The 24,149-nt window shown below is 48.3% G+C and overlaps 1 protein-coding gene across 2 annotated transcripts in view; it reads right to left on the reverse strand.

Moving 5' to 3' along the window:
- LOC115617228 (collagen alpha-1(XXVII) chain-like) overlaps positions 1–24,149 on the reverse strand; it is a 154,861-nt gene that overhangs the window by 33,626 nt on the left and 97,086 nt on the right. For both annotated transcript variants that reach the window (XR_003994535.1, XM_030507476.1), the window contains exons 26-37: positions 23,179–23,232; positions 22,354–22,407; positions 19,185–19,238; positions 10,746–10,799; positions 9,729–9,773; positions 9,530–9,574; positions 9,261–9,314; positions 8,505–8,558; positions 6,249–6,302; positions 4,345–4,398; positions 3,545–3,598; positions 1,988–2,095 (exon numbers count right to left, since the gene is read on the reverse strand). Coding sequence is in view for 1 of the 2 variants with exons in the window: in XM_030507476.1 (XP_030363336.1) it covers positions 1,988–2,095; positions 3,545–3,598; positions 4,345–4,398; positions 6,249–6,302; positions 8,505–8,558; positions 9,261–9,314; positions 9,530–9,574; positions 9,729–9,773; positions 10,746–10,799; positions 19,185–19,238; positions 22,354–22,407; positions 23,179–23,232 (684 nt within the window). In the remaining variant the exon portion in view is untranslated. The remainder of the gene's footprint in view (positions 1–1,987; positions 2,096–3,544; positions 3,599–4,344; positions 4,399–6,248; positions 6,303–8,504; positions 8,559–9,260; positions 9,315–9,529; positions 9,575–9,728; positions 9,774–10,745; positions 10,800–19,184; positions 19,239–22,353; positions 22,408–23,178; positions 23,233–24,149) is intronic.

The raw sequence follows: 24,149 nt of genomic DNA on the forward strand, positions 1-24,149 counted from the left end.
TTTCATACTCTATAACTTAATATGGCTTTTGCATGAGTTTAGTATTTTTATTGGTTCTTAAAACATGCACTATATAAACACGTGAACCAGCCAGAAGTACAGCACATGGAGGGGCGGGTGCTGAGGGTGGCTGTCCATGGAGCTGGGAGGGAGCTGGGATATTGGGAACCGCCCCATGCCCTACCACCCCTTGGTATGGTCCCAATCCTGCAAAGAGCTCCCTGTGGATACAGGGGGCTGTGCCCAAGGATGGCCTTATTTGGGGCAGGACTACAACCTTATTCTGTACATTTATGGTGCCGCATGGCAGTATTAAGCCAATGTTTCCACTTTCTAGTCAAGTCAGTGTTCACATCCCAACCTCAGCCCAAAAATAACATAAATCCAGCCCTTTTGCTGCTTCCATCTCCTCACACCCTTCTCCCTGTCCTTCTTTTAGACAGCCACAATGTCACCAAAGGGAAAAACCACATGCTTCAACAGGGAGCATCCTCCCAGCTCTCAGAGGTAGCTGTCTGCCCTACTGCTTCCCAACCATCCTGGGCAGGGATTTCAGAGCTGCCATAAACCTGGTCAGACTTGGGCTCCATCCAGAGACGTGTGGGGTGGGAGCCAGCGTGTTCCCTGGCTGCATTAGGAATAGGACTTGTGCTACACGCGAGCACGGCCGCTCCGCTCAGGCTGGTTGCATCCAACCCAGCCAGGCTATTGCTGCACAGAAAGAACCTCACGAGTCCACACATCTGACAGCTTTGATCCACAGCAATAATTACAATGAATAAATCATGTTGTCAAGCTCACATAGGCTGCATTTCAAGCAGAAGGACCTGACTTGGCTTGCAGAGCAGCCCACTGGGGCACTGGGCAGAGCTATCCTTCATCTGGCAACACTGAATGAGCCCCAGGCCAGACCCTGCTGACTATCTCAGAGCCAAAATCACACTTTCTATGACACCACGATCAGACCTCTAAGCGAACCAGACATGCCGAGGATATTCATTGAGGATCCAGGGATAATTTGCTGCTAATTTGGTCTATTTGTTTTCTATATTTGAGGGGGAAACCCAGAACTAAGCAAGTAATCATCAAACAGAAGTGAGAGAAAGCAAAAGCTGGCCATTTCTAGTATCCAGGCCAAGGCTGGAGTGGCAGCCAGGAGAAAACCAGTTCCTCGCCATCCTTTGCACATCTCTCTCTATATCCTGCGAGATGGTCCATTTTACAGATGCAGCAGAGGCACCGTGTCCCAAAACCTATGGCAGAGCAGGGAAGTGATCCACATCTCAAGTACGTATCCTGATGGAAAGATCAAACCACCTCCTGGATGTAGTTCTTTGCAAAAATAACATACTTTATGACAACATTTGCAATGAGCCACATCTCAGATGACCTCCTGCTTTAAGCAGTGTCCTGGTTCACTGCCTGCATCTCCCTCTCAGGCTGCCCCCAGGAGTTTTGCTGTAACATGGCATGCCTTGGTAGAGTCATATTAATGCCTACAGCAATCACTGCCCTTGTCTAAAACAAAAAGAGAAGGAAAAAAGGGAAAAAAATATGAAAGAAAAAGCCCATTTATTTCTTACTTGGGTTTAAATGCAATCTGGCCTCCCAGACACAGGACTGCAAACTTCCTTTTAGTGCAAAAGGATCTTGTCTTTTCAGACGAGCTGGTTTGCCTTCTGCAGCTCAGTGTATGCCCTCTGTGCCAAAAGCCTGAGCTGGGGAGCATGTGCTACATCTCTGGGCTCCATCAGGAAGGTTAAAGTCATCTTGCACATAGGGATTTAGACAAGAGCCAATCCTATGGGGCAAGATGCAACTGCTAATTTTGAATCCAGGGTGCAGGTGACCCTATGGAGAGCACAGGGGCTGTGTTGGGCCAATACCTGTACCCCAGTGATCTGATACCCGCCTGTGCAGCTCGGAGGGGAGAGCAGTGATTGCTCCAGGGACCCCATGGGGAGAGCAGGCTGGTTTCCAGACTCACTCGGACACCTGTGATGCCGGGATATCCGGGAGGCCCTTCCTTTCCCTTCAGTCCTTCATTGCCTTTTTCTCCTTTCTCTCCTTCCAGGCCTTGGTCTCCTTTGTCTCCCTGTGGAAGAGAGGAGGGTGGGAGTTTTTCATATGGGTCACATGGGTCACTGTACAAGGCAAAAAACCCACCACATAATTAATATTTCAGGAGTCTGAGAGGAAGAAGCCTGCAAGCTAAAGGATGAATGAGGATGAGTCATAATACACTTGACATTTAAAACATGAGCAAAACCAGGTTTCTTGGTTTTTGTTGAATGTCTTGGCTGGAGGGGAAGGAACTCCCCCATTACATGGGGTAATGTGAACCCCTTTGCTTCTCCTGCAATACGGCCTGAACCTCCCACATGAATGAGACAGGCAGACGAGAGCTGCAAGTCTCTCTTGCCTAAGCTTGGGATGCTGCAAGGTTTATAATAGGACAGGTTTGTCTGGAGCAGCCTCTTGGCTCCTGCTGCCAAATGGGAATCAGCCCAAGGCTCAAATAAACACTCTGCACAGCAGTGTCATCTCGCCCTGGTGAAGGATTTGCGGCCCGAGCAGCAGGTATCATGTCAAATCACTGCTCTTAGAATTGATAGCACTGAATTTTATGGAGACAGTCAAAAAGGCCAATTCTGTACTGACAGCAGCACCTGACACTTGTGCAACCAACTGGTCTTAACAGTCATTTCCCACTTGCACCTATGATAGTGAGAGCACAGCAACATCTCTTCTGGTTAAACAAATGCTCTTCTGTGCAAAGGCACATTCAGGTTGAATAGAACTGGTTTGGTGCAGGAGCTCTTAGGGACAGTTAGTGGTGGCAAGAGAATACAGAAGCCTTGACTGTCTTTAAAGAAGAGTCTTTTGGTCCAATGTTAAGAGATAAGCAGAATAGAGACACATGGCAAACAGCTTAACTAGAACGAAGCAATAAATTGCATTGTTGTGGGACTGGCTGCTTTTTCTTTCCATGGAACAAAACTGTTGGCCTGTTTGGATAGACCGGCTGTTCAGGGACAGGAATCAGGCCTGTTCCAAAGGCCAGGTAGCAAACTCACAGCAGTTAGATACAGAGCACAGCTCAAGCCCTGAAGTGAGCCTGTGGGGCTTTGCCAAGAGGAAGGGCATCTGGTTTCTTTACTTTCTAGCAATGTTCTGGCCAGTGGTGCAGGGGAGAGTGATGGACAGCTCTTGGTTTCCCCTGCCAGGCCTTGGAATTCCTGATTAGTTGGAAATTGAATCTGCAAAGACTCAAATAAAACGGACAAATTGTTGGAAACCAGAGTTTGAAGAACTTGACCTTTTTGGAGATCTGATCAGATGCCAAAACCACGGGCAGAGGAGTGAAACAGGAGGAGTCCATTATGTGTGCTTGCAGGAAAAGAATCCTTAGAGCGAGCAGGGCAGAGGCTTATTGGCCAGAGGACCCAATAACCCCTTTGGCTTCAACCTGGCCTTGGGAATCACTGGGTCCTAAGCGCACAGAAATGTGAGAGCTGAAGCATACCATGAGAGTGAGGTTTACCTTGACACCGTCCGGCCCGGGCGCCCCACTGTCCCCTTCCAGCCCTGATTCTCCCTGTAAGACGGAAGCAAGCACCATGAGGCTGTGCATAAACATGCTTTTAAACTAAGCTTTCTGCAGATGATTCCTGGCAGCAAGTGACAGGATCCCAGCCCTTTGACGTGTCCTATCTCACACCCTGATGCTGAACAAGCTCTTCCTGGAGCAAGAGCAGGAATTCAGCCTCTTGCTTTATTCTGAGACATAGTTTCTCCTCCATAGACCCGATGGGAAGACCTCCTTTTCCCTGCATTGAAAAGGGGGCTCGGTCTGCATTCATTTAACCTGAGGCTTCCCCATCCTGCCCTAACAACTGACCTTAGTCCTGAGAAGGGACAAGAGGCACGGCCGGCCTCAATCCACGCATTCATCCCATCCCTGGCTCCCTCCCACGTGTGCATAGTGTAGCCAGTGTTTCCCTGCTTAATGCCTGCCTTCTGCTCCAGCATTCCCTGCACACTCCCGGTGAACAGGACGGGTCTGTTCCCACACTGCCCCTTTCATACGTGAGGGGGTCACAGCAAAGCAGCACTGTACCATTGGGGATGCTCACGTAGGATGCTGAGCTAGAGCTGACAGGCTCTGTGAGGAAGGTGTTGCCATCACCCGCAGAAGAAACAAGCACCATAAGGGTTATGGGATGCTCAGAGCAGGATCTGTCTGTCCAGGCTATGAGTGAACAGGGAACAGATTCTCTGGGAACAGATCCTCTGGGGAACTACTAAGGCAAAGAAGCTCATCCAGAAGGCAACTATACTCACCCTTTGGCCAACGAGACCTTGCTCTCCAGGGATTCCCAACTGGCCAGGATCACCCTAAAAAGAAGGAAGCACATACATGGAGACAAGCAGTTTACTGAGCATGAAGCACTTCCCATTGCACCCCTCATTTTGACCTTTCTTTCCTTCTCCTACACAAACACCTTCACTTCAGTTTGTGAGGGGGTCCAAAGGACAGGTTGTCATCACCAATGCCTCTGCTCGCACAGGGCCAGTGCACACCAGCTCTGTTGTAATGATGCTCACAAGGACAAGAATTAGTGATTGTGCCAAGAAGATATTCCCTTGGCATGGTCCTTTAGCAGAAAAGCAGCAATACTGGGTGCATGCAGCGCTGTAGCAGACACAACCAGAGCGAGGAAGAAGAAAGCCAACAGCATTTTGAACCCCAGCATCACTGAGGAAGAAGAACCTGAATCTTTGATGGCATCAAAATGAATGGATTGAAGGTGGCAAACAAACGGATCTTGGCGACAGGCTGTGAGGTTACAATTCAGCACTGGGTGTACAACAGCCATAGGGCAGCTACATCCCGTGTGTGTCCATCCAAGATAAGTGATTTGCAAGGAGGAGAGCTCAGGAAACACCGAGATAAAGGGGATAAAGCTTTGACCTATCCATACATCTTGTCCCGCACCAAACCAGTCTGCAAGTGATGACTTCCCAGAGCAATCCCAGCCTGTCAAAGCAGCTCCCAGCTTAGGAGAAGGAGCAGCATGGGATTGGCTCCCAGCAAGGACGTGTTACAGCAAGTGAAGGGGTGTTTGTGCAAACCCATCATGTCCTGTTCCCAAGGAGGGCAGCCGGGAGCACTGGAGCTGTAACACTCGTGCGGTATCAGGACGCCAAAGACATGGCAGCTCCAGTGGAGTGTCAGAAGTTTTGCCAAGGAAAACATGGCAAAGGATGGGGCTGGGGGCGGGGGGTGAAGAGCAGCAAAGAGGAAATTGCATTTAATCCCCACATAGAGCCCGTTCAAAAGCTTTGCACACAGGAGCGAACCTTCAAACCGAGCGGAAAGGGGGTTAGGATCAAATAAAAACCCCTCTGAGCTGCTCGGCACAGGGATCTGATTCAAACAAAGAGATGCTTTTTAGAGGCCTTTCCTTGTGGACAAGAAGGTGCATTCATGGCTCTGGAGCAGGGCACCCTTCCCCCATAACCTTTAGAGAAGTTCAGTCCCCATAGAACTGAGGCTTGGAAACTGTGGCAGGACCTTGTTTGGGAGTATTTTTAAGCTTGGGACCTTCCTAAGACTCTTCTTGTTTCAAATTAGAAGCTGCCTGGACCTCTGGGTCTTGAGGACTCCCCTCTCCACTCAGATTGAGGGAGAAATGAGCTTCATTTCCAAGGTCCTTCATAGCTCTTAAAGCACAAGACCCCTGGGATGGTGCTTCTCCCCAGCACCTATAGCCTCCCCTGTATGGCATGGGGCTCAGGCATTTGTAATTAAGGGCTTGAAATTAACCCCATTTTATTTTTTAAACTTTAGGACAAGGGGAAATGGGTTTAAACTGAAACAGGGGAAGTTCAGGTTAGATGTAAGGAAGAAGCTCTTCCCTGTGAGGGTGTTGAGGCGCTGGCACAGGGTGCCCAGAGAAGCTGTGGCTGCCCCATCCCTGGCAGTGTTCAAGGCCAGGTTGGACACAGGGGCTTGGAGCAACCTGCTCTAGTGGAAGGTGCCGCTGCCCGTGGCAGGGGGTTGGAACTGGATGATCTTAAGGTCCTTTCCAACACAAACCATTCTATGATTCTATGATCTTTTGTGGAATACGCTTTGGCTGCTGGAGGGTGAACCTACAATGTTACCCCATCCTGCAGGAACAGAGGTTGCTATTATTTTCTCCTTGGCCTAACACAGCTTTTGCACTAAGGGTTTTTCTTACCTTCATGCCAGGTTCACCTGCAAGGCCAGGTTGTCCTATTGAGCCAGGCGGTCCCTGGGAAAAAAAACACCCCACGATAATGAAAAAACCCATTGTAACTAAGTAGAAAGCAAGATCAAAGACATAATTCCTTTAGCAGAGCCCTCCTGGGACAGCAGAGCCCTGGTTGCAATGTAATTACCTCCCTGGAGCTGAATCAGGGTACACAGCATCAAAGAGGCTCAGTATCCCCTTGTGCATGGTTCCTGAGAGGGCTCTGCTCATCCCTCACACCTCCCCTGTCCCCAAACAGCTCTGCCAAGCACTTCCAACACGTTCCAACCCTCTGCTTTCTAAGGGTAGTAACCACGCCAGGGAGCAGCACTGGGATTAGAAGGGAAAAGGTCCAGAATTACACTTAAAAGCCCTTCGCAAGGGTCCAGCGGGGTGGCTGATACATCCTGCTCACTGCAACCCCACTTCTCCATCACTGCTGGCGTGAGCACACTCTCCAGGCCACTGGGCTGGTTTGGTTTAGGGTAAAACCTTAACGCAGCCTCAGGGGTTGCAGCACATTGAGGAGGAGCTGCCTCAGATGACACAGCTTCAATCATTTTCTCTATTCGTTTTCTCTAGGTGTAATGGGCCAGCAAACACCCTCATGCCAACGACTGGATTCAGATCAGAGATCCATGGCCCAGCGCTGTCTCCAGGCTGTACTAGCTGAAAGAAAGTGGCTGGCTCCTTTGTGAGCATAGACCCTGGTGGAGAGGTTTGGCTTCCCTCAGAGCGCCTGACCTGGGAAATTATGGGAAGTAAGATAGAAAGATAGAAAGATGAGAGAATGACCTTGCAAACTGTTCTCACTCAGTGTCCAGCTTTAGATAGCAGGGTCATGTTCATCAGATATCTTTAGTACCAAGATCAATTGGGAGCTTTAATCTTTGTACAGTTTCTACTACCTCTGGGAAGCACGGGGAATGAGAATCAGCAAAAGAAGCCCAAAGATGGGACAGCAAAGAATGTCTTTAAAGGATTTGAGTGGTTTATTTACTTATGATATTTGCTTTCTGGACAACACTCTCCATTCTCTTTACAGATGGGAATAAAGACCACAGAGTCAAGGGAGCAACTCTGCTGCCCAGGGAATAAAGCCAGTTCCTGGCTTGCTGAAATGGATTCGAGGAGAGGAGGGAGCAAGGGTGTGTGTTGGGTTTGTGAACAAACAGTCAAGTCACACAATGAGAAAATTGAGGCTCCAATGAAAGTAAAAATCCTGCTTTGGTTTCTCCAGAGGTGCCAGTGCAGAGAGAGGCTCCTGGAAGAGTCACACATCTGAATAAAGCTTTGTACTTTCTTGGTTGGCAGCATCCAGAGTGGCTCAGTAGCAGCTTTCCAGCTCCCCAGTGTGGTTTACCACGCTGAGAGCTTGCTCCATCCAGTCTAGCAGCCATGAGAATGGAAACTTGCATGACTCACACACTTTGCAGTAGAATGCATTAAAAGCCACCTTCACTGCTGTTTGCACAAGAGTGAAACATCGCGTCTAAATTACAGCTTGGGACCTATGGAAAGGAGCTACCCAAAGGGAACTGGCACATGTGGAACAAACAGCTAAGACTGTAATACTTCAAGGGGAGTGAAATCAAGCCAGGGCTGCAGACAAGTTAGGGAGGAAGCATGGAGGCATCTCCTGCACTCCATCAGGGCACTGTTTGGCTGCTGCTGCTTTGGTTATGGTGTGTTTGTGCCACTGCTTCATGGCAACGGCAACCCCAAAGCACTGTCAGCAGCAAAGGCATTTCTCTGAGCTTCCTCCACTGGCTGTAGAGGCTCGTGGTGAGACTGGCATGGGCTGACACCACCACATCTTGTCAGCAATGGTACCAGTGAGTGGGAAAAAACAGTTTTCAGTTTGATTTGTTATTGTATTTGGTCCCTCAGTCCGCACCCTGGTGCAGAAAGATGCTCTCTGGTGTGGTTGTAAAGCCAGGTCTGGGACATGCTTGCCAGTGTGGTCAGCTTTAAGATGTTTCTCTTGTTATGGAGATGGATCTGCACATCTCTCAGCTGCGTGTCTATGGCCTGTGATGAAAATGAAGCTTGAATTTCTGACTTTTGCTGTTTGCTTTGGAAGTTGACTTTCAGATTCGAAGGAAATCCTTCTTGCTCATGTCCCCAAATGTGGAAGGATGCACCTGTGCACGTTTACTCCTCCCTCAGACCTACCACTGCTGGGGCAAGGGGAAAACAAATAGGAGCAAAGATCAGACCTACCTTATGCCCGATTTCTCCCAAAGGCCCGGGTGGCCCCTGTGGTCCTTGTGGCCCCTGAAAAACAGAGACACAAGGCTCTTTTCATACAAGTGTTCTCATTTCTGAAGGGCTATCACTTCCATGGTCTGTAAGATAAAGCACCAGTTCCCTCCCACATCACAGAGCGCAAGAAATGACCAGTGAGATGGAGAGGTCCGCGATGGGCGTGCTGAGGCACTTTGACAGGCAAACAGCTCAGAAGACCCTTCATCTTTGTGGCTCTCACCCGAAACAACTGCAGTTGCAACCTGAAAATGTCTGGTTTACCCTGTCCCTTCACAGTCCAGGTCAGTCCCAATAGACACAGAGAGCAGAGATGACCCCTCTTCCTGCTTTGGTGTCCTGTTGGCCCTCCCTTAAGGCTGTATCTTCACCAGTCACCTCCCAAAGCTGTGGGCTCAGTTCTGACAGTGTCCCAGTCCCAGCCTTGCCCTGCTTTCCTCCTTTCCCTTCCAAAATCCAGCCTATGGTGTATCCTACACTCTCCCTGGCTGATCCTCAGCCCCTCTTTGATTTGCAGGGGTCTGACCTTGTCCTTCCTCGTGCCTCCTAGGACTCTAGCCAAGCCTTTCACATCTCTGATCACGCTGAAGTTGGCAAGGACAGAGAAGCTGGAAATGGGAATAAGTGGTATGGAAGAGGCAGACAGCGGAAGAAATGAAGTGACTGTGTGTGTGCAAGGAAAGACAGATGAAGAGACAGTAATAAGGCACTTGCCGGGTCGCCTGGAGCCCCTTTTGCTCCTGGAGGTCCAGAAGGTCCTTGGATACCCTAGAAAATTTAAACACATCAAGGTTGGCTCCAACCCCATAGAAATCCTTTGTGCAGTAACATGCATCTCATACATACCCCAATAAAAGGGGTGGAGAGGTGGCCCTGTAAGTATGAGACACTATGCAAATGCTTCCTCCTGGACCAGGACTCAACACTTAGGGACTTGAGTGAAATTAAGGTTATGAAAGGAAGTGCAAGGGATGGACACTTACTGGGAAGCCACGTGCTCCTGTCTCCCCGGTCTCACCCATCTTCCCCTGTGAACACAGTTACAGCAATTAGCAGGGGATGTGCTGAGATACCTGTGGTGCTTTGGCCAGGAGAAGCTGCAGTTCCCTGGGTACTGTATGTGTGGGTACCCCTACCGGGGACTGACACCGTGCCAGGCACTGGCTCTCACAGAGGACATACCTGCAGCCCATCTGGCCCCTGCTTGCCTGGCTCCCCTGCTTGGCCCTGAAAAGCAAAACCAAAGACTCAAACTTCTAGTGACGAGTTTGGGTTCAAAGCAACTCAAAACACCACTGATGCTCTTCTGCCCCAGCCTGTCTGCTCTTGCATCTTAGCTGCTCAAATATCCGCCTCCAGTTCCCTGCAGCTTTTGAGAGGCCAAATGCTCAGCATCCTGCCATGGAACACCCCAACCAGCACAGACTGAGCGTAATGGGCTGCAGGACCTAAGATTTATTGAGCAAACACTGCTTTTGAGAAAGCTGGGACTCTCAAGACACTCAGCATAGCCCTGCCAAAAGATTCTCCATCCAAATAGTATTCATAGAACCATGTGCGTAATGCCAGAGATGGAGTCTGTGACGCTCAATGGTAGGACAAGAGTTCAGCTCTGCCACACTACTCTTCCATCAGGCTGCTGCCAAAGGGAGAAACTCTCCCATGCACCCACCTCAGAGCCTATTGTGGAGCAGCTCACGCTGGATGAAGGTCTGCCTGGGCAGGGTATCTGTCAGGCTCTACATCAGGCATCTCTTGTCCTGTGTTTTTCCCTGTCCTGATCTAAGTAACATGGAGTGCATCAGTACAAACACATACTCCCTTAGGTCATATTTTGCCAGTTGTGTTAAAATGCTCTGATTTTAGCACTATGTTCAGATGTAACAGTCAAGCACACTCGCTGCCAGTTAAAGCTATTCCCGTTCCTGTGAGGAATTATTGTTTCAGCAATGGTCTTTTTATGTTTGAGGACTGCCTCTGTATTCAGTGGTCTCAGACCCCAGCAACAAGTGCCCTGATGTCCACATTGGACAGATTTGACTCTGGTTGCACAAAAGACTCATCCCTGCAGGTTGATTCTCATGGAGCAATTGAACATCCCCTGCTCCTGGAGGAAGATGTGACCTTGATCCTGCCCAGAGCATTTCACAACACAGCTAAGAGCAGCCTCGGCCACCCTGGCCATCTGTTGACACTCACCTTGACACCTCGTGACCCCGGCTCGCCGACTGGTCCATCAGGCCCTCTGGCACCCTGGGAAAAGGCAAGAAAGAGGCAAAAATAAGAACACAGACTATGTGTCTCACTGGAAAATACAGCATTGCCCTAGCTTTGGCCACCTGGAAAGTCCATGAGGTCAGTCTTGGCTAAACCAACCTATACCTGCTTGGGTTGAGCACAACAGCTCGGAGCCCAGGACTCAAAAGATCCATTCTGTGTTTTGTTGCTTCATTTCTCACCATTACAGCACCAAAATACTTTTTATTCCTGCTAAACCAACTACTAACTGCAGACCAAAGCCAGGGAAGGAAAGCAGGCCAGGAACAGCCTTACTTTGAGACAACAGTTACATGACAACAGTTTTGCGATGCACAGACTAGTCTTATTGATAGTAAACCTCTTTCATCTTAGAAACTAAACTTCTCCATCTCACCCTGACCTTAACTTTTGGCATTCCACCCTGTCTCATGATCACAATCAGGGCAATAGAGCTACAAAATATAGAGGTACAGAAGCCTGACCATACAGTACCTTCACACTTGTCCTGGGCCCCAAGCTGCTCCCAGAGATCAGGGCATATTTGCTGGCAGCAGAACTCAAGCTTTCAGCTACAGTTACCTGCTATTTAAAGAACTGGCTGCTATTAAGGATCAGGCAGGTGCTCATGCATATGTATGCTAGGAGCATGCTGTGCCTGCTTTGGCATGTCTGATTCCATGCCCAGCATCAGCTCTGGGATGTGTGCAGCAGGCATGAGGACCTTGGGAAGTGTACGGGACATGCACACTCATGGCACATGCAAGAGTCCGCACAGTGAGCGATCCCTATGGGATTAGCTAAAATGGAACGGTTCATGGAGCAGATAGGCATCCTTGAGGAATGGGTGTCCTTGTTTTTCTGGAGGGTTCTAAGTGAGGAGAGGGGATAGCTGTGATTTAGCTTTCAAGCTATTTCTAGAAGAGAACACACAGCCCTCTGCGCCATTGGAACCCCAGAAAGCCGCGTGTCCCACTGAAAGAGAATAAACAGAGCCAGAGTGAGGGGAAAATAGAACAGTGAAAGAAAATAGGGCATATCAAAAGCCTCTATTAAGGCGCGTCATGCTCATAATCAGGCTATGAGCTCAGTTGGGACTCTGAGGCGCTACCGCAATATAAATAATAAATACAAACACAGAGTGGTGCTAGAATGGAGTGGTAAGAGGAATCCTGAGAGCAGGCCAGCGTGGAAATAGGGAAAACAGGAGCCAATGTGCTTAATCGGGATGCAAAGCGAGTGCCAAAAGTAATAACAGGGCTGGGGAGCCAATGCGTTAGAAAAGCAACTCCAGGATGACAGGCAAAGAGAGAGAGAGAGGCTCACAAAGAAAGGCAGTGTAACAGCAGAAGAGGAGTAGGAAACCAGCCAAATTATTACAGCAGACAAACATTGTCAATGTAAAATAATGCAAAAACTTCTACTGGGCTTGGCAAAACCCTGTGTCGCTGAGTGTACCAGAGATTCAATAACCAAAAGCCTGTATGGCGTGCCAGGAAGACACAGCTCTAAAGAATGCTCAGCCTGGTCTCCAGGACAGACGGACAGGGGAGGACTGTGCGCCAGATGGGAACACCACAACCAAACGGGGTGTTTCACAGGTCGGGGCTTTGCTACGTTAATGCAATGGCAGCTTTCACCAGCCCAAGTGCCTCAGCTCATGCTGGCCACTGCATCAGAGAGCAGCAAAGATCAAAAGGTTTATTAATCCTTGTCCCTGTAAACCTCAAAGCACAATGACATGAAGCAGAAAGTCATTGAAAAGCAGGGCTACTGACAGCTCAATTTGGCACTGTAAGTTGGAGTAATAGGAGAGCAGGGCTTGGAGGCATCTGGGGAGCTGCTTGGGATGGCAGGGGGAGTTGGAACTGGATGATCTTAAGGTCCTTTCCAACCCAAACCGTTCTATGAGTTTATGACTGGGACACCCAGCAAAATGCACAGACCTGCCCTGGGCTGCCCAAAGAGAGGGAAGGTGTCAGCATGTGTATGGCACTGGCACCCTGGGAAAGCACCCTGCTACCCCATCTATCATCCTCCCCGGAAAACAAATTGTTCCCCTCCTCTTTGAACAGCCATTCAGATATTCTGTACAAGTACACCTTTACTATCTGAGATGATAGGGTGACCTGATTGTGAAGAAGGTGATGATGTGCAGATGGGAGGGATTCAATAGCTTTGCCCTGGTATTACAGAAGGAGGGCGTAGGGATCAGAGGCAAACGGGATGTGGAAGTGACAGAGATGACCCAGGTTAGAGGTTTCTATTCCAGGACAGATGCTGCTGCAAATACGATGAGTCTGGCCTTCTCAGACCCATCTTCTGTAGCCTGTCCTGCCCTATCCAGCCCCTTTGCCAGCTCTGGGCTGGCTCAGGCTGTTGGGTACCCTCAGCCCTCACTCAGCTCTGCAGCAAAGGCCATGGTTCTCAGTGGTCTAACCCAGCAGGGCTGGCTAAGTGTTTGCAGTATCCTCATTTCTTCCAGCAGAGCCCTGTCACCAGCATGGCAGGATCTGCCAGGGCAATCTCCCTTCACAGCAGTCACCTGCCTAATCCCATCACAACACACCTCATCGGCATCTGACCTAAAGAAGGAGAAAGTGACCCTGTATTTGCAAATGCATGAGGCAAGCTTCATCTTCTCCAGCCTCCTGGGCTGAAACCCAGGATAAAGGCTTCCCCTAATTCGCCCTGACAGGAAAGGCTACATTTAGTCAATTAGTTAAATCTTTAAAACTCTCTTTTACTGACAACGCTGGTTAGAGATGAGTGAGTGGGGTCCTGGCAGCTCTCTAGGGAGCATCCCATGCCAAACACTGCAAGACACAGTATGGTGCCTTCCGCCTGCAGACCTGGTGGTTTGACATTGCAGGTAGGGCTAAGCACAGCTCCCCTTGGACCCTCAGTGCTTCAAAATTAACTGAACAGCCAGGCATGCCTACCCTGAGCAGGCAGAGCGACCAGAGAGGTGTCTTGTGGAACATCATCCTAGGGGCATAGGCAGCATGGACCTAAGGATGGGGTAAGAAGGGTGCAGTGAAAGGCATGGCTTTATCATTGGTGTCAGTATAGCTAGAAGCCCATGAAACAGAGAAGGAAGCTTTTCTTTAGCCTGTGTTAGTATTTATATGGTAGTACACAGCTCAGGAGAGGTCCTGCTGGGCCAGGGCTGTACAAACAGTGCAAGCTCCAAGTAGCTTTGTAATGTAAACAGGAAAAAAAGGAGGGTTAGATAGAGATCTGCCTGCTCTTTTGCACATGGGCAGCCAAGGCAGAGAGATAAAGGTTCAAGGCTGATGGAGCCTTTGAGAACCTGCTCACCAAAGCCAGCTGGACATGAGTATGCAACTCAAAGGCCTTGCCATGTCCATCTCAAAGCAGCTCACCCGAGGTCACATAGGGAGCCACAGCACAGATATGTGCCCGGGCAGCCCCACTGCAGTGCAAGACCAAGTGTCATCACTCATTGCTACCTAAACACATGAGTTTCCCCTTTTGGTTGTGCTGTCAGGCAAGAGGAGCCAAATTGGTACTGCACAGGAAATCACAGCTCTGTGACCCCATGTCCGAATGCTGATGCTCCAGCTGCACTAAGTCAGGCTTGTGCTGAGGACATGGATCTCAGCAGGTAGTGAGATACTCAGGGCTGGGCAGAGACCGGCATCTAGTTTCAATGCCTTCTGTTGGCACATTTCTTACTGTACTCCCTATGTAGGTCCCTACGCAGCCATGTAGTAGAAAGCTAGTGTTAAATCCTTGCAAGTCTCACCTCCAGTCACATTCTGCCCCCTGTAATCATGAGTTATTTGTAATGCAGGCTCCAGCAATCGTAGCAAAGCAGGTCACAGTGCCACACAATCCGTGGGTACACAGGCCAAGGCAGTATTTCCCTCAGAGATGTGCAATGCTGGGCAACACTATCAGCAATCCCAGACTAAGCCAGTGTTATGATGTTGGCGAGATATGAACAGCATCAGCTCATAAATGCAGGGGAATTCAGCTCCAGGCTTTGCAACTTGGCTTTATTGCTAGTCCATGTGAGGCAAGAGATAGACCCTGCTGCTGGAGTAGACAACAGTCCTGCAGAACAGAGCTAAATACTCAACAAGTATTTGTTTCCACAAAGCACTGCTGCATTTCCCCCCGTTTAAACCGATGCTTAGAGCTCAAAGAGGAAGAGTAACCAGCCTCTGAATAGCAGAAGCAGCAGCACTAACAAGCAGCCAGTAGCTCCTCTCCAGAAATCCAAAGCTTCTTCCTTACCCCTTTACCCAAATATTGATATTTCACTATCACAGTCTGGCCAAACGAAAAGCAAACAGATGCCCTGACTGAAGCTGAAGGGAGACATCACTGGCCGTAGATCTGTAGCTAACTTTGCACTTTTCCTGCTTTTCCAGCCAACTAGAAAGATCCCTGAGAGCAAAACCTCTGCTTTCCCTCCATGAACAACATCTCAGCTGGGCCTGGAAAAGGCAACTACTTTCAGGTTTGCTTAGACAACACCACTTTGTGAACCCCTAGCATTGATGGATTCCTGCAGTCAGTGATGCTAGGAAGCATCGTGCCTGTGTGGCAGAGACATAGAGCAGCACCTTATCTCCTCTTTGCAGGCTTCACCTGGGCCACAGTTAGTGCAGGAGCTTGATGAATGAATCGTGGAAAAGAGAAATGTGCTTTGGGATTTGAAAAGCTTCTTTTTGTCGCCTGAGCCAGTGCTCAGTGAGAGGGTGAAATACCAGAGATATTGGCACACTTTAGCCAGAACGGGGCAAGGAGAGCCACTTCACAGCAGGATTTAGGGTACAGCTTTACGATCTGAGCTGCAAAGTCATGGCTCCAATTGATACTTCACCTCTAGCAGAGATTCTCAGTCAATACCTGGGCTTCTTACTATCTCTGTCCTAGACAGAAGATGCTGAAGACCACATTAGAAAGAGCTGATTAACAGAAACATGCTTTTACATTTACATGAGATAGAGTGAGGGACATGCTGAACCAACTGCCTCCAAATGTAAACCTTGATTTGGTTAAATAATTAGCCTTAAATATGTGCAGAGCTGTCACTAGCTGAATGTTAAGCACATGTCTAAGTGCTACATTGAGTACAGATGAAGGGAAAGAAGCCTGGGCTCATATGTCCAAGATTCTTGTCCTTAGGGAAGAGGAGAATGGAAACCACGTTTGTGAAAGATTGTTCAGTATCAGTTTGATGGGCTAAACAAAGGCTTGGGAAGGAATAATAGCCCTGTCATGACTAAAAAGAAGGTGAGGAATTTTCTACTTGTATCTTGACAGCACAAAAGCTATCACAACATAAATGCAGGCCCCCAAAAGCCTCCATTGTTCCTTACAATCGAAACCATATTTGCTATTTACGTTTCCTTCAAAAGCAAAATTACTTTAATGAAGTATCCACAAACAGAGCTCATGGAATCCACAAACATCTGGCAGGGGCTGCATTCATGTTTCCACTCTGAATTGAATTACGTCCCTTTTGTAAGCTAGGGTAGACAGATGGTAATGGCTGAGGTTACAACTGGGGGATCATTTCCCTATTCTGGGTAAAGCAAGAGCTGGAATAGCAGGACAAACTGAGCAGACAAAGAATATTATGTGCCTGGAATATCATCTAAGAGTATGAAGAGAAGGAAAACGTGATAGAGAGATATACAAACCAGAAATCCTCCAGGCAAGAGATCTGCTTGTCCTTACAATACCAACTTACCCACATCATACTGAAATCTGTAGGATTTCAGAGTGAAGCCCAAGTTCCTTCTCTCTGCTGAGGGTCTTAGAAAGGATGTCTCTTTGGGAAATTCTGTATGGATTATATCATTGCAGCACTCAAATGCACCAAAACTCTGCCATGCTGCAGTCCAGCAGTGCGTGTTGAGGGCAGGAGCAGAGCAGGGCACCAGATCCAGGTGCTCAAGTGCCTGTTTGCAGAGGCTTATCCGTCTCTGATACTGGTGTCCTTATGGCAAGATCAAGACCTTAACTCATCCTGTTCCCAGGCACTACCTCCTGTTCTACCTTGATGTTCTGCACTTCCTGGGGTAACTTTTGCAGGGCTCTGCAGCCAGCCAGAGTAGACCCAATGCTGCATTTCTGGTTCCCAGGGCTGGGATGCACTTTGAAGTCTGGGCTTCCTCAGTAGAGGAATCTCCAGGGGGAGCGACTGGCACAGCGTCTGCCAGCCTCCACATCTGGAGAGGAAGTGCAACCCAAGGCCATGAAGCTGAGCATCTCTACCTTGTGGTATGTCATTTTGGATGGACAGTGCCGACAGCAGTTGGTGTCCTGAGAGTTTGGTACCATCTCTCTGGATCTAGCTACATGCGGCGGCAGGTCCCTGCCAACCTCCTTCCTTATGAGCTGAATCCAGCTTTGCTCTTCGCTTTACCTTGTGTGATAATAAATATCCCCTTTTCTATTCCTGACAGTACAAGTGGAGTTGAAAACAGCCTGGCCACCTGTACTTCCCTTGTGGTTTGAGGACTTCAGGCTGTTGCAGATGTAAGAAGCCAAAGAAGGTTTATGAGAGTGAATCTTGCACAATCAAAGAGCCAAACACCACACACTTTGGGCTCCTTCTCTCTCTTCCCATTTTCTCTATGTGAAAAGCACTGGCATAAAACCCTTATCTGCCAGCTTTAACAGAAATTGGCAGCCTGGATTTATTGAGAAGGTGTTCCCCCTTCGGGTCTGCACCATAGCTTTACCTTGAGATACTTTCCACCATCCATTCCAAGCCTCCCATGAATGAATCTGGTTTCTCATCCATCATGATCATGGATGCCTCGGACAGCTCTGTTAATCACTGCTGTGTAGCACAGAGAAACCTTGCTCCCCAGGGGACTCCCTGAGAGCAAAGCAAGGGAATGAGATCCATGGGCCTTCCCACCAAGGAGAACAGAGGCAAGGAAGCTGTTTTTCCCAGCCACAAGTTAAAAGCCAAACACTGATATGCATCTGCCGGGCTTGGATGTTACTGGTGTCCTTCTAGCTGTGCTTTTAAAGCTTAAAGCAGTTCCAGGGTACATAACTCTGTGGTTATAAAGATTTCTAGTTGGTTATTCCATTTCCTTTTGCTGGTTGCAGCTATTCGAAGGGAGTATTAACTCTTGTGTAGGGAAACATATGCAATCCTTGGCTGTTCTCAATTCCCCAAGCAGGAGTTGCAGTAGAAGCAGAGACTGGGGGTGGGTAAAAACGTATAGTTTACTCCAGCCTATGTCTTTGAAAATGAAACATGGAAACAGATACCATAAGATCCTTGGAGGAAGAAATGCAAACTATGTTGTTGTTGGGGCCTTCGGCAGAACCCATGTGTGCTGCTATTAATACTTTGTAAAGCAGCTGGACAAGGAAAAACAACCCAGAGCAGGGATGCTCCTGCAATAAATGTCCCGTTGAAGAAGAAGAAAGATTGAAGAGCTCAGTGGGACATGGGTTGGATGTCACAGGCAGGAAAACAAGCAGCTTTGGCAGGTCTAGAGGTCATTCTGCTGTCAGCTGTCACCCAAAAAGAGCAGGAAGAACCACACATGAACTGACACAGAGCGCTTGTGGAATCCTGATCCAGCATAACATGTACTTGTAGCACTGTCAGGGGTGCTAGTTACTACTGCTTCCCAGCACTAGGCTGGGGGGCTGCTCTTTACAGATACAATGAGGGTTCACACATGGTTACAGTGTGGTACTGCTTAGATATGTACAGATAAAATCAGAGCCTTGTGTTATGGGCTGGAAAAACACAGAGAAAGACTTAGGATGTGCTTATAATTTGATGAATTGACAATGCAAAACACACCTTTCTCATAACCCTGTGGGACTCTGCCAGAAGATGTTAATCCTGTGAGACTGAAAGGGGAGACACGGGAAGAGTAGCCTGTTTGGCTCCTTGTCAGCTCCATTTCTGCCTGCCTCGTCTCTTAATTCTATGTCATGGCACAACATTTCCTCCTTTACCTGCCTCCAGTTAAATCACAACACTTCACATCTCAGCTGCTCTCTCTCCCTTGGCAGCAAAGGCACCTTTTCTGGTCTTTTCCCCCCTCAGATGGCTAAATCTTCACCACCCTCACCAGAAGCATCCATAAACCCTGCTTTGGCATTGAAGGTGATTGGAAAAGACAAGCTGGACCACTTCCACAATAAACTCTACACTGGGACGCCCTTCTGCCCGTACTCATCACTTGCATTCACATCCCTGGTAAGACTTGCTTCAATGACTACAGTCTTTATGCACAGCAGAAACATGGCTGTGGAGGTGCAGCCCCAACTGCTGCTCATCTTCACACCCCCAAACTCATCCACCAGACTACTTTTCCAATGGCTGAAAGAGGTGAGGGAGAAAAGCTTGTGGAAAGTGCTTACCCTGCGGCCTTTCATTCCTCTCATCCCTGATGCACCACGGACTCCTGCCGGACCCTGGAAAGGGGAAAAGGGAAACAAAATGAAGATGAAGAAGGAGGAAGGCAGCAGCTGCTGTAATACCCCACATCCTTATGTGATCTGCAGGAGCCTCAGGTGCAGGCCGTTGACCAGCAGGTTGGTTCATTAAACTCTCACTACAGACATTCCCATATTTACTTGCCTATTAGTGGTTCTTTTTAACTCACTGGTTGTCTTTGGATCTTGAACATATAGGCCAAGGATCCTGGCTGAAGTTTGTCTAACTTAAGTATCTGCAGCCTGTTATCTCTTTAAATGGTGAGTGATTTGAGGTGATTAGAAGTCGAACGTCCAGAAAACCCTCTGAAGCTATTAAAAGCAGCTGTTGCTCAGTATCTGTACAAAAATAACAACCACCAGGATCTGGTTTTCACTTATCCAAATACAAAATCAGACACCTCATCTTATGTATCCAAGCTTGACCTTTTCAGCCAAGTACTGATTTTATCTTCAAGTAACTGTTGCCCTCTTAGTGCCGTATAAAATATTCATACTGGCAGACAGATGCTGATTTCATTTGGGGTGTTGGTCTTGCAGATGATCCTGTTGTTCGTACGCTTACAGAAAAGCTTCAGGTTTTCTTCTAACCTTGATTTATACACACTCAATTCATTAATGTGCATACAAGAAAATGCAGAAGAAAATGGAACAGCTTATTTTGTCTGTTAGAATACTTACTGGTTTCAAAAATTAAAGGATATGAACAATTAACAGGACTTATTTCTGTATTATAACATAACCCCTCCATATTTAAAGTTAGTGCCTTTCTGCTGTCAGAAAAGAAACCCTCAAAATGACACATTCCATTCTTACTCTCTCAAATGTTCCACATCAAGTTTTGCTATTTATATATTAATAGCTTCAACCAACTGTCAACACTGCAAACTCCACCAAGGATCAGAACGAAACTAGACTGTGGTCTTCCTACTGCTTGTACCATTGCCACTAATAAAGGTTTTGCTTTTGGAGTGGAGGTATCTTTCTTCATGGCATGTAAGCTCAGAATACAGATGCTTAGCTGTTCTCTCTCAAGATGGAAAAGTTAGTTGACTTTAACTCCATTTGTAATCACAGTAAATCTCGGTTTTGCTAGTGAGGTCAGTAGTGACTGGCATGGACAAGCAGTAGATGTGTCAGATGCCTGTTTTGATAGAGATTTTTAATGATAAATGCGTACTGAAATTTCAGTTGGTTTTTGGAATATCCTCCTGTAAGTCTCAGCCTATCCCAAGTAGCTTAGGAAAATACAAGCACAGAAACATTCACTGTGACGGCAAAGTCTTGCGGGAAAGACCAGATAGCATGCTGGGAATTGCAAGGAACTGCTTAGGAGAAGATGAGTGACCTTTAATATACCTATGTATTAAAACTGCATAATAACACAAAAAATAAATCATGATGGTGAGCAAGAAGAGGGGAAAAAGAATCCACAAGACTCAGTGAGATGAAATCAAGGGCAGAGTTTCCTAACATTGAGTATAGCTTTGCTTCCCATTCCCAATCACCTTCTATTGAATTAATCAGCCATCAAAGCTGCTAAGGCTCACTGGACAGCTTCATCTCAAAGACTTTAACAGTTTAGGACAAACAACAACCGCATGGCTTGGGTCTGGCTTGAAAAACAAGTAATGAATGGTAGAGAAACAGGCAGAAACAGCTGGAATTAATGAGAGGGGATTTGATATTAGGGGATTATTTGATTTACTGGCTTTGTGGGGAAGTTTGACTCGGTGAATTATGGCTTTTGAAAATACAGTCTTGGAGGAAGCGTTTTGCTTGGATGAACTTGTTGTTTGCCTGCAGGAGAACAGGGAACTGAAGGAAGTGGAAGGACCTAGGGACAGTCTCAGCTCCCAAAGCTCTGCAGAGAGGTTTCGGCATCTCCAGCCAGAGCTGATGCCTCAACTCACTCTGCTGTCGTCATCCCCCAGTAAGACAAAGCTCAGTCTCAGCTAAAGGTACTAGAGGTGCACTAGATAGTGCTTCAGGACCAGGAGCTCTTTGCCACAGGGCCAGTGCAGATCCCACCTCTGCAAGGACATACTCCAATCCCCTCCTATGCTCACAGGCATGGAGCAAGCAGCTAACGTGTTGGGAAGGATGCCACAAAAGGAACATCTGGAGATATCCAGCTGCCCCCTAGACTTCTGTCAGCAGCAACTGCTGCCATGAGGGGCTATAGAGCAGCTCACTGCTGGGGGCTGCAGGCAACATCATGCTCCTTTTATTGTAAGGGCCTGGCAGTGCCACATTGCTGCTCTTCAGCTGGGGATGGGTCACCCTGAGGTGCTGCTTGATCTCAGACCTTTTGTTTCCTTCACTCCATTGACTTGCAACTGTGAAATCTCTCCCCAGGCAGCAGCTGGCTGCAGCTGCTGGTCCCAGAGCATCCCCATACAGGGCAGAGCTGCTGCTTATCTGGAGGCCAAACCTTTGGCACTGCCTGGGTATTTCATGACTTGATCTTCCTCCCAGTTAACAACACTGTGGGAATTTACACAGTGAGCAAAATCCATTCCCTGTGCCCACCCAGAACTGCTGGTTCCAGTTCCATCTGTGCTGCTGGGAGAGCTGGAGCTCCATCTGAACAACAGCTGGGAAACTGAAGCCATGCTAACATTGACCTCCACACCAATTGCACGCTTCAGCCACAGCACATAGACCAGATGAGCCCATCCAGATGGAGGGTGCATCTGGGGGCAGCTGCTCGTCTCACCCAGTGAGGGTCTCTGAGGATGCACAGTGCAGTTATCATGGGACACAGTTGCTCTATCGCAAGATGTGGTCACCATCCTGCCAACAATTCCCAGCCTTGCAATAACACCTTGAGCTGGTGAGCTTCTTTCAGGAGGCTGGATTGTGAGTTCTGGATGCCCCATCAGAGAAATGGGCTAGAAAAGTTCTAATTAAACCACTCCTTTTTTTCTTAGCATCTCTTTCCATGTTCTCCCACCCATACCTCATCCATTTCTCCGTATCTCTTGTTCATATCAAACTCAGACAACTGGGACACAGTTGCTTGACCCAGCCTGTGAATGTCCAGGATAAGGGATGCTGTGTGGTATTACAAGGTATGATAGCCTTTACTTACTGTTGGTCCAGGGATCCCGGGAAAACCCACTCCTCCTGGTGTCCCAGGGTGCCCCTGAAAGGGAAGGAAGAAGAACATGCCTCGTGTGAACACTCAGTTCTTCTTCGTCCAAGTGGAAAGACAGGAAAAAAGGCATTGCTGGTTGCTTGCAAGGGCAGGCAGGTCTGTTATTTGTCAGGGTAATGTTGCTCAGGGGTAGACGGAGAAAACCAGACTGTCAAAAGCCCAGCTCCAACCTTGCTAGCAATATGAGCAGATAGATTTTCTGAGCAGCCCAGGAGAGAATGGGCTGAATTAGCATGAGCTTCTGTCTTTGGGTCTTGCACTATGGTAGATAGGAGGTGTCAGAGCAAGACAAGATCTTGCTAAGATCCCCTCTGTTAAACTCCCCAAATGGCACTGCACAACACCATGAGCGTGCCACCCAAGCCTTGCACCTCCAGCTGTCCCTGGCAACCTGGTGGGATGTGAACAACAGATCCCTGCTCCCTGTCTGTTCAGTAGCCAGGATGCTTGGAGACAGGCAATCCTTCAGGTGCCATCGCTTGCAGTTCCCAGTTATCTCTACTTGACACAACAGGTCCTCAGCTGGTGGAGCTGCAGAACATGTGTCAAAACCCAGTGTTTCTCTGAAGGGGAGATTGCTGAACACGACTGCTGGGGAGAGGTTAGACCTCAATATCCTGTCCAATGGACATTCCCATCCCCAGAGACAGGAATAGTTTGTTGTCATGGAGCTAGGAGACCAGGATAAGCTGTACCCTTCGCTAGGACAGAGAGAGGGAGGCAGCAGCAAGAGCGAGAGAATGCAGACTTACTCCTTACCATCGACCCCTTGACTCCTGGAGGGCCTGGGGGTCCCACCGAGCCACGGTCACCCTGGAGAGACACAAGTACATGGGGAAGAGCGAGAACTTTAGCTAACAAGCACACTGAGCTGGCAGCAAAGGGATCTAGAGCAACGAGACAACTAAAACACCCACAAATTGCAGTCTATGCCATCAGATTTCTACCAGAAAGGCTTCCAGTACAGAATAATCATCACCCTCTTTCAGTATCCATCTCATCAGGGTAATTAAAGGACTACAGCCAGAATTAGCTAATCCTCCATGTCCCAAAAGGGGGGATTTCACTATTGCCATCAAACCCCTGAGGGACAAGAAACAAGCAATACACACAAGACCACATTCCACTCTGGGCAGTTCTAGGACTGGATCCCAGGAGATCTCCATCCCTTCCTACATAAGGCACGACATCCTTCTCTGTTCTGCTGTATCATAATCCCTACATGTCCTGACATTTTTAGAAGCTTGGACTTGAAAGCTGTGGTTATGAGGCCCCTGTTGAGAGCAGGGAATCAAGTTGGGAAACACTGGAGATGCTACCTGGAACAGAGGGCTGGTGCTTTCAGAAGGAGACTGTAGACATTTTGGAGGGATTCCCTATCCTGTGGCTCATCCTGGAACCACAGTGCAAACAACAATCTGGAGACCTGCATTTATGTTCAGAGCTCCACGGCCCACCCTGACAATACTACCCCTTTTAAAAGAAGCCACTGTTTGCCATTAAAAAACTTAACATCATTCCAAAAGCCTTGCTTATGCTCACATGCAGAACATCTCACTCCCCTTGAATGCACCCCTAGTCCTACAGCTCAGCCAAGAGGTGTAAACGTCAATGAGCACCTCTGTGCCCCGCTGGCACAAGGGCGAGTTGAAGGCTCTAGTGATGGGACACTAACTGCTCCTTTTTGGAGACAGTGGTAATTCCCATGACGACTGCCTGTACCATCCTTT

The sequence above is a fragment of the Strigops habroptila genome, chromosome 15 (genome assembly GCF_004027225.2).
Source record: "Strigops habroptila isolate Jane chromosome 15, bStrHab1.2.pri, whole genome shotgun sequence".
Taxonomy (NCBI): Eukaryota; Metazoa; Chordata; class Aves; order Psittaciformes; family Psittacidae; genus Strigops; species Strigops habroptila.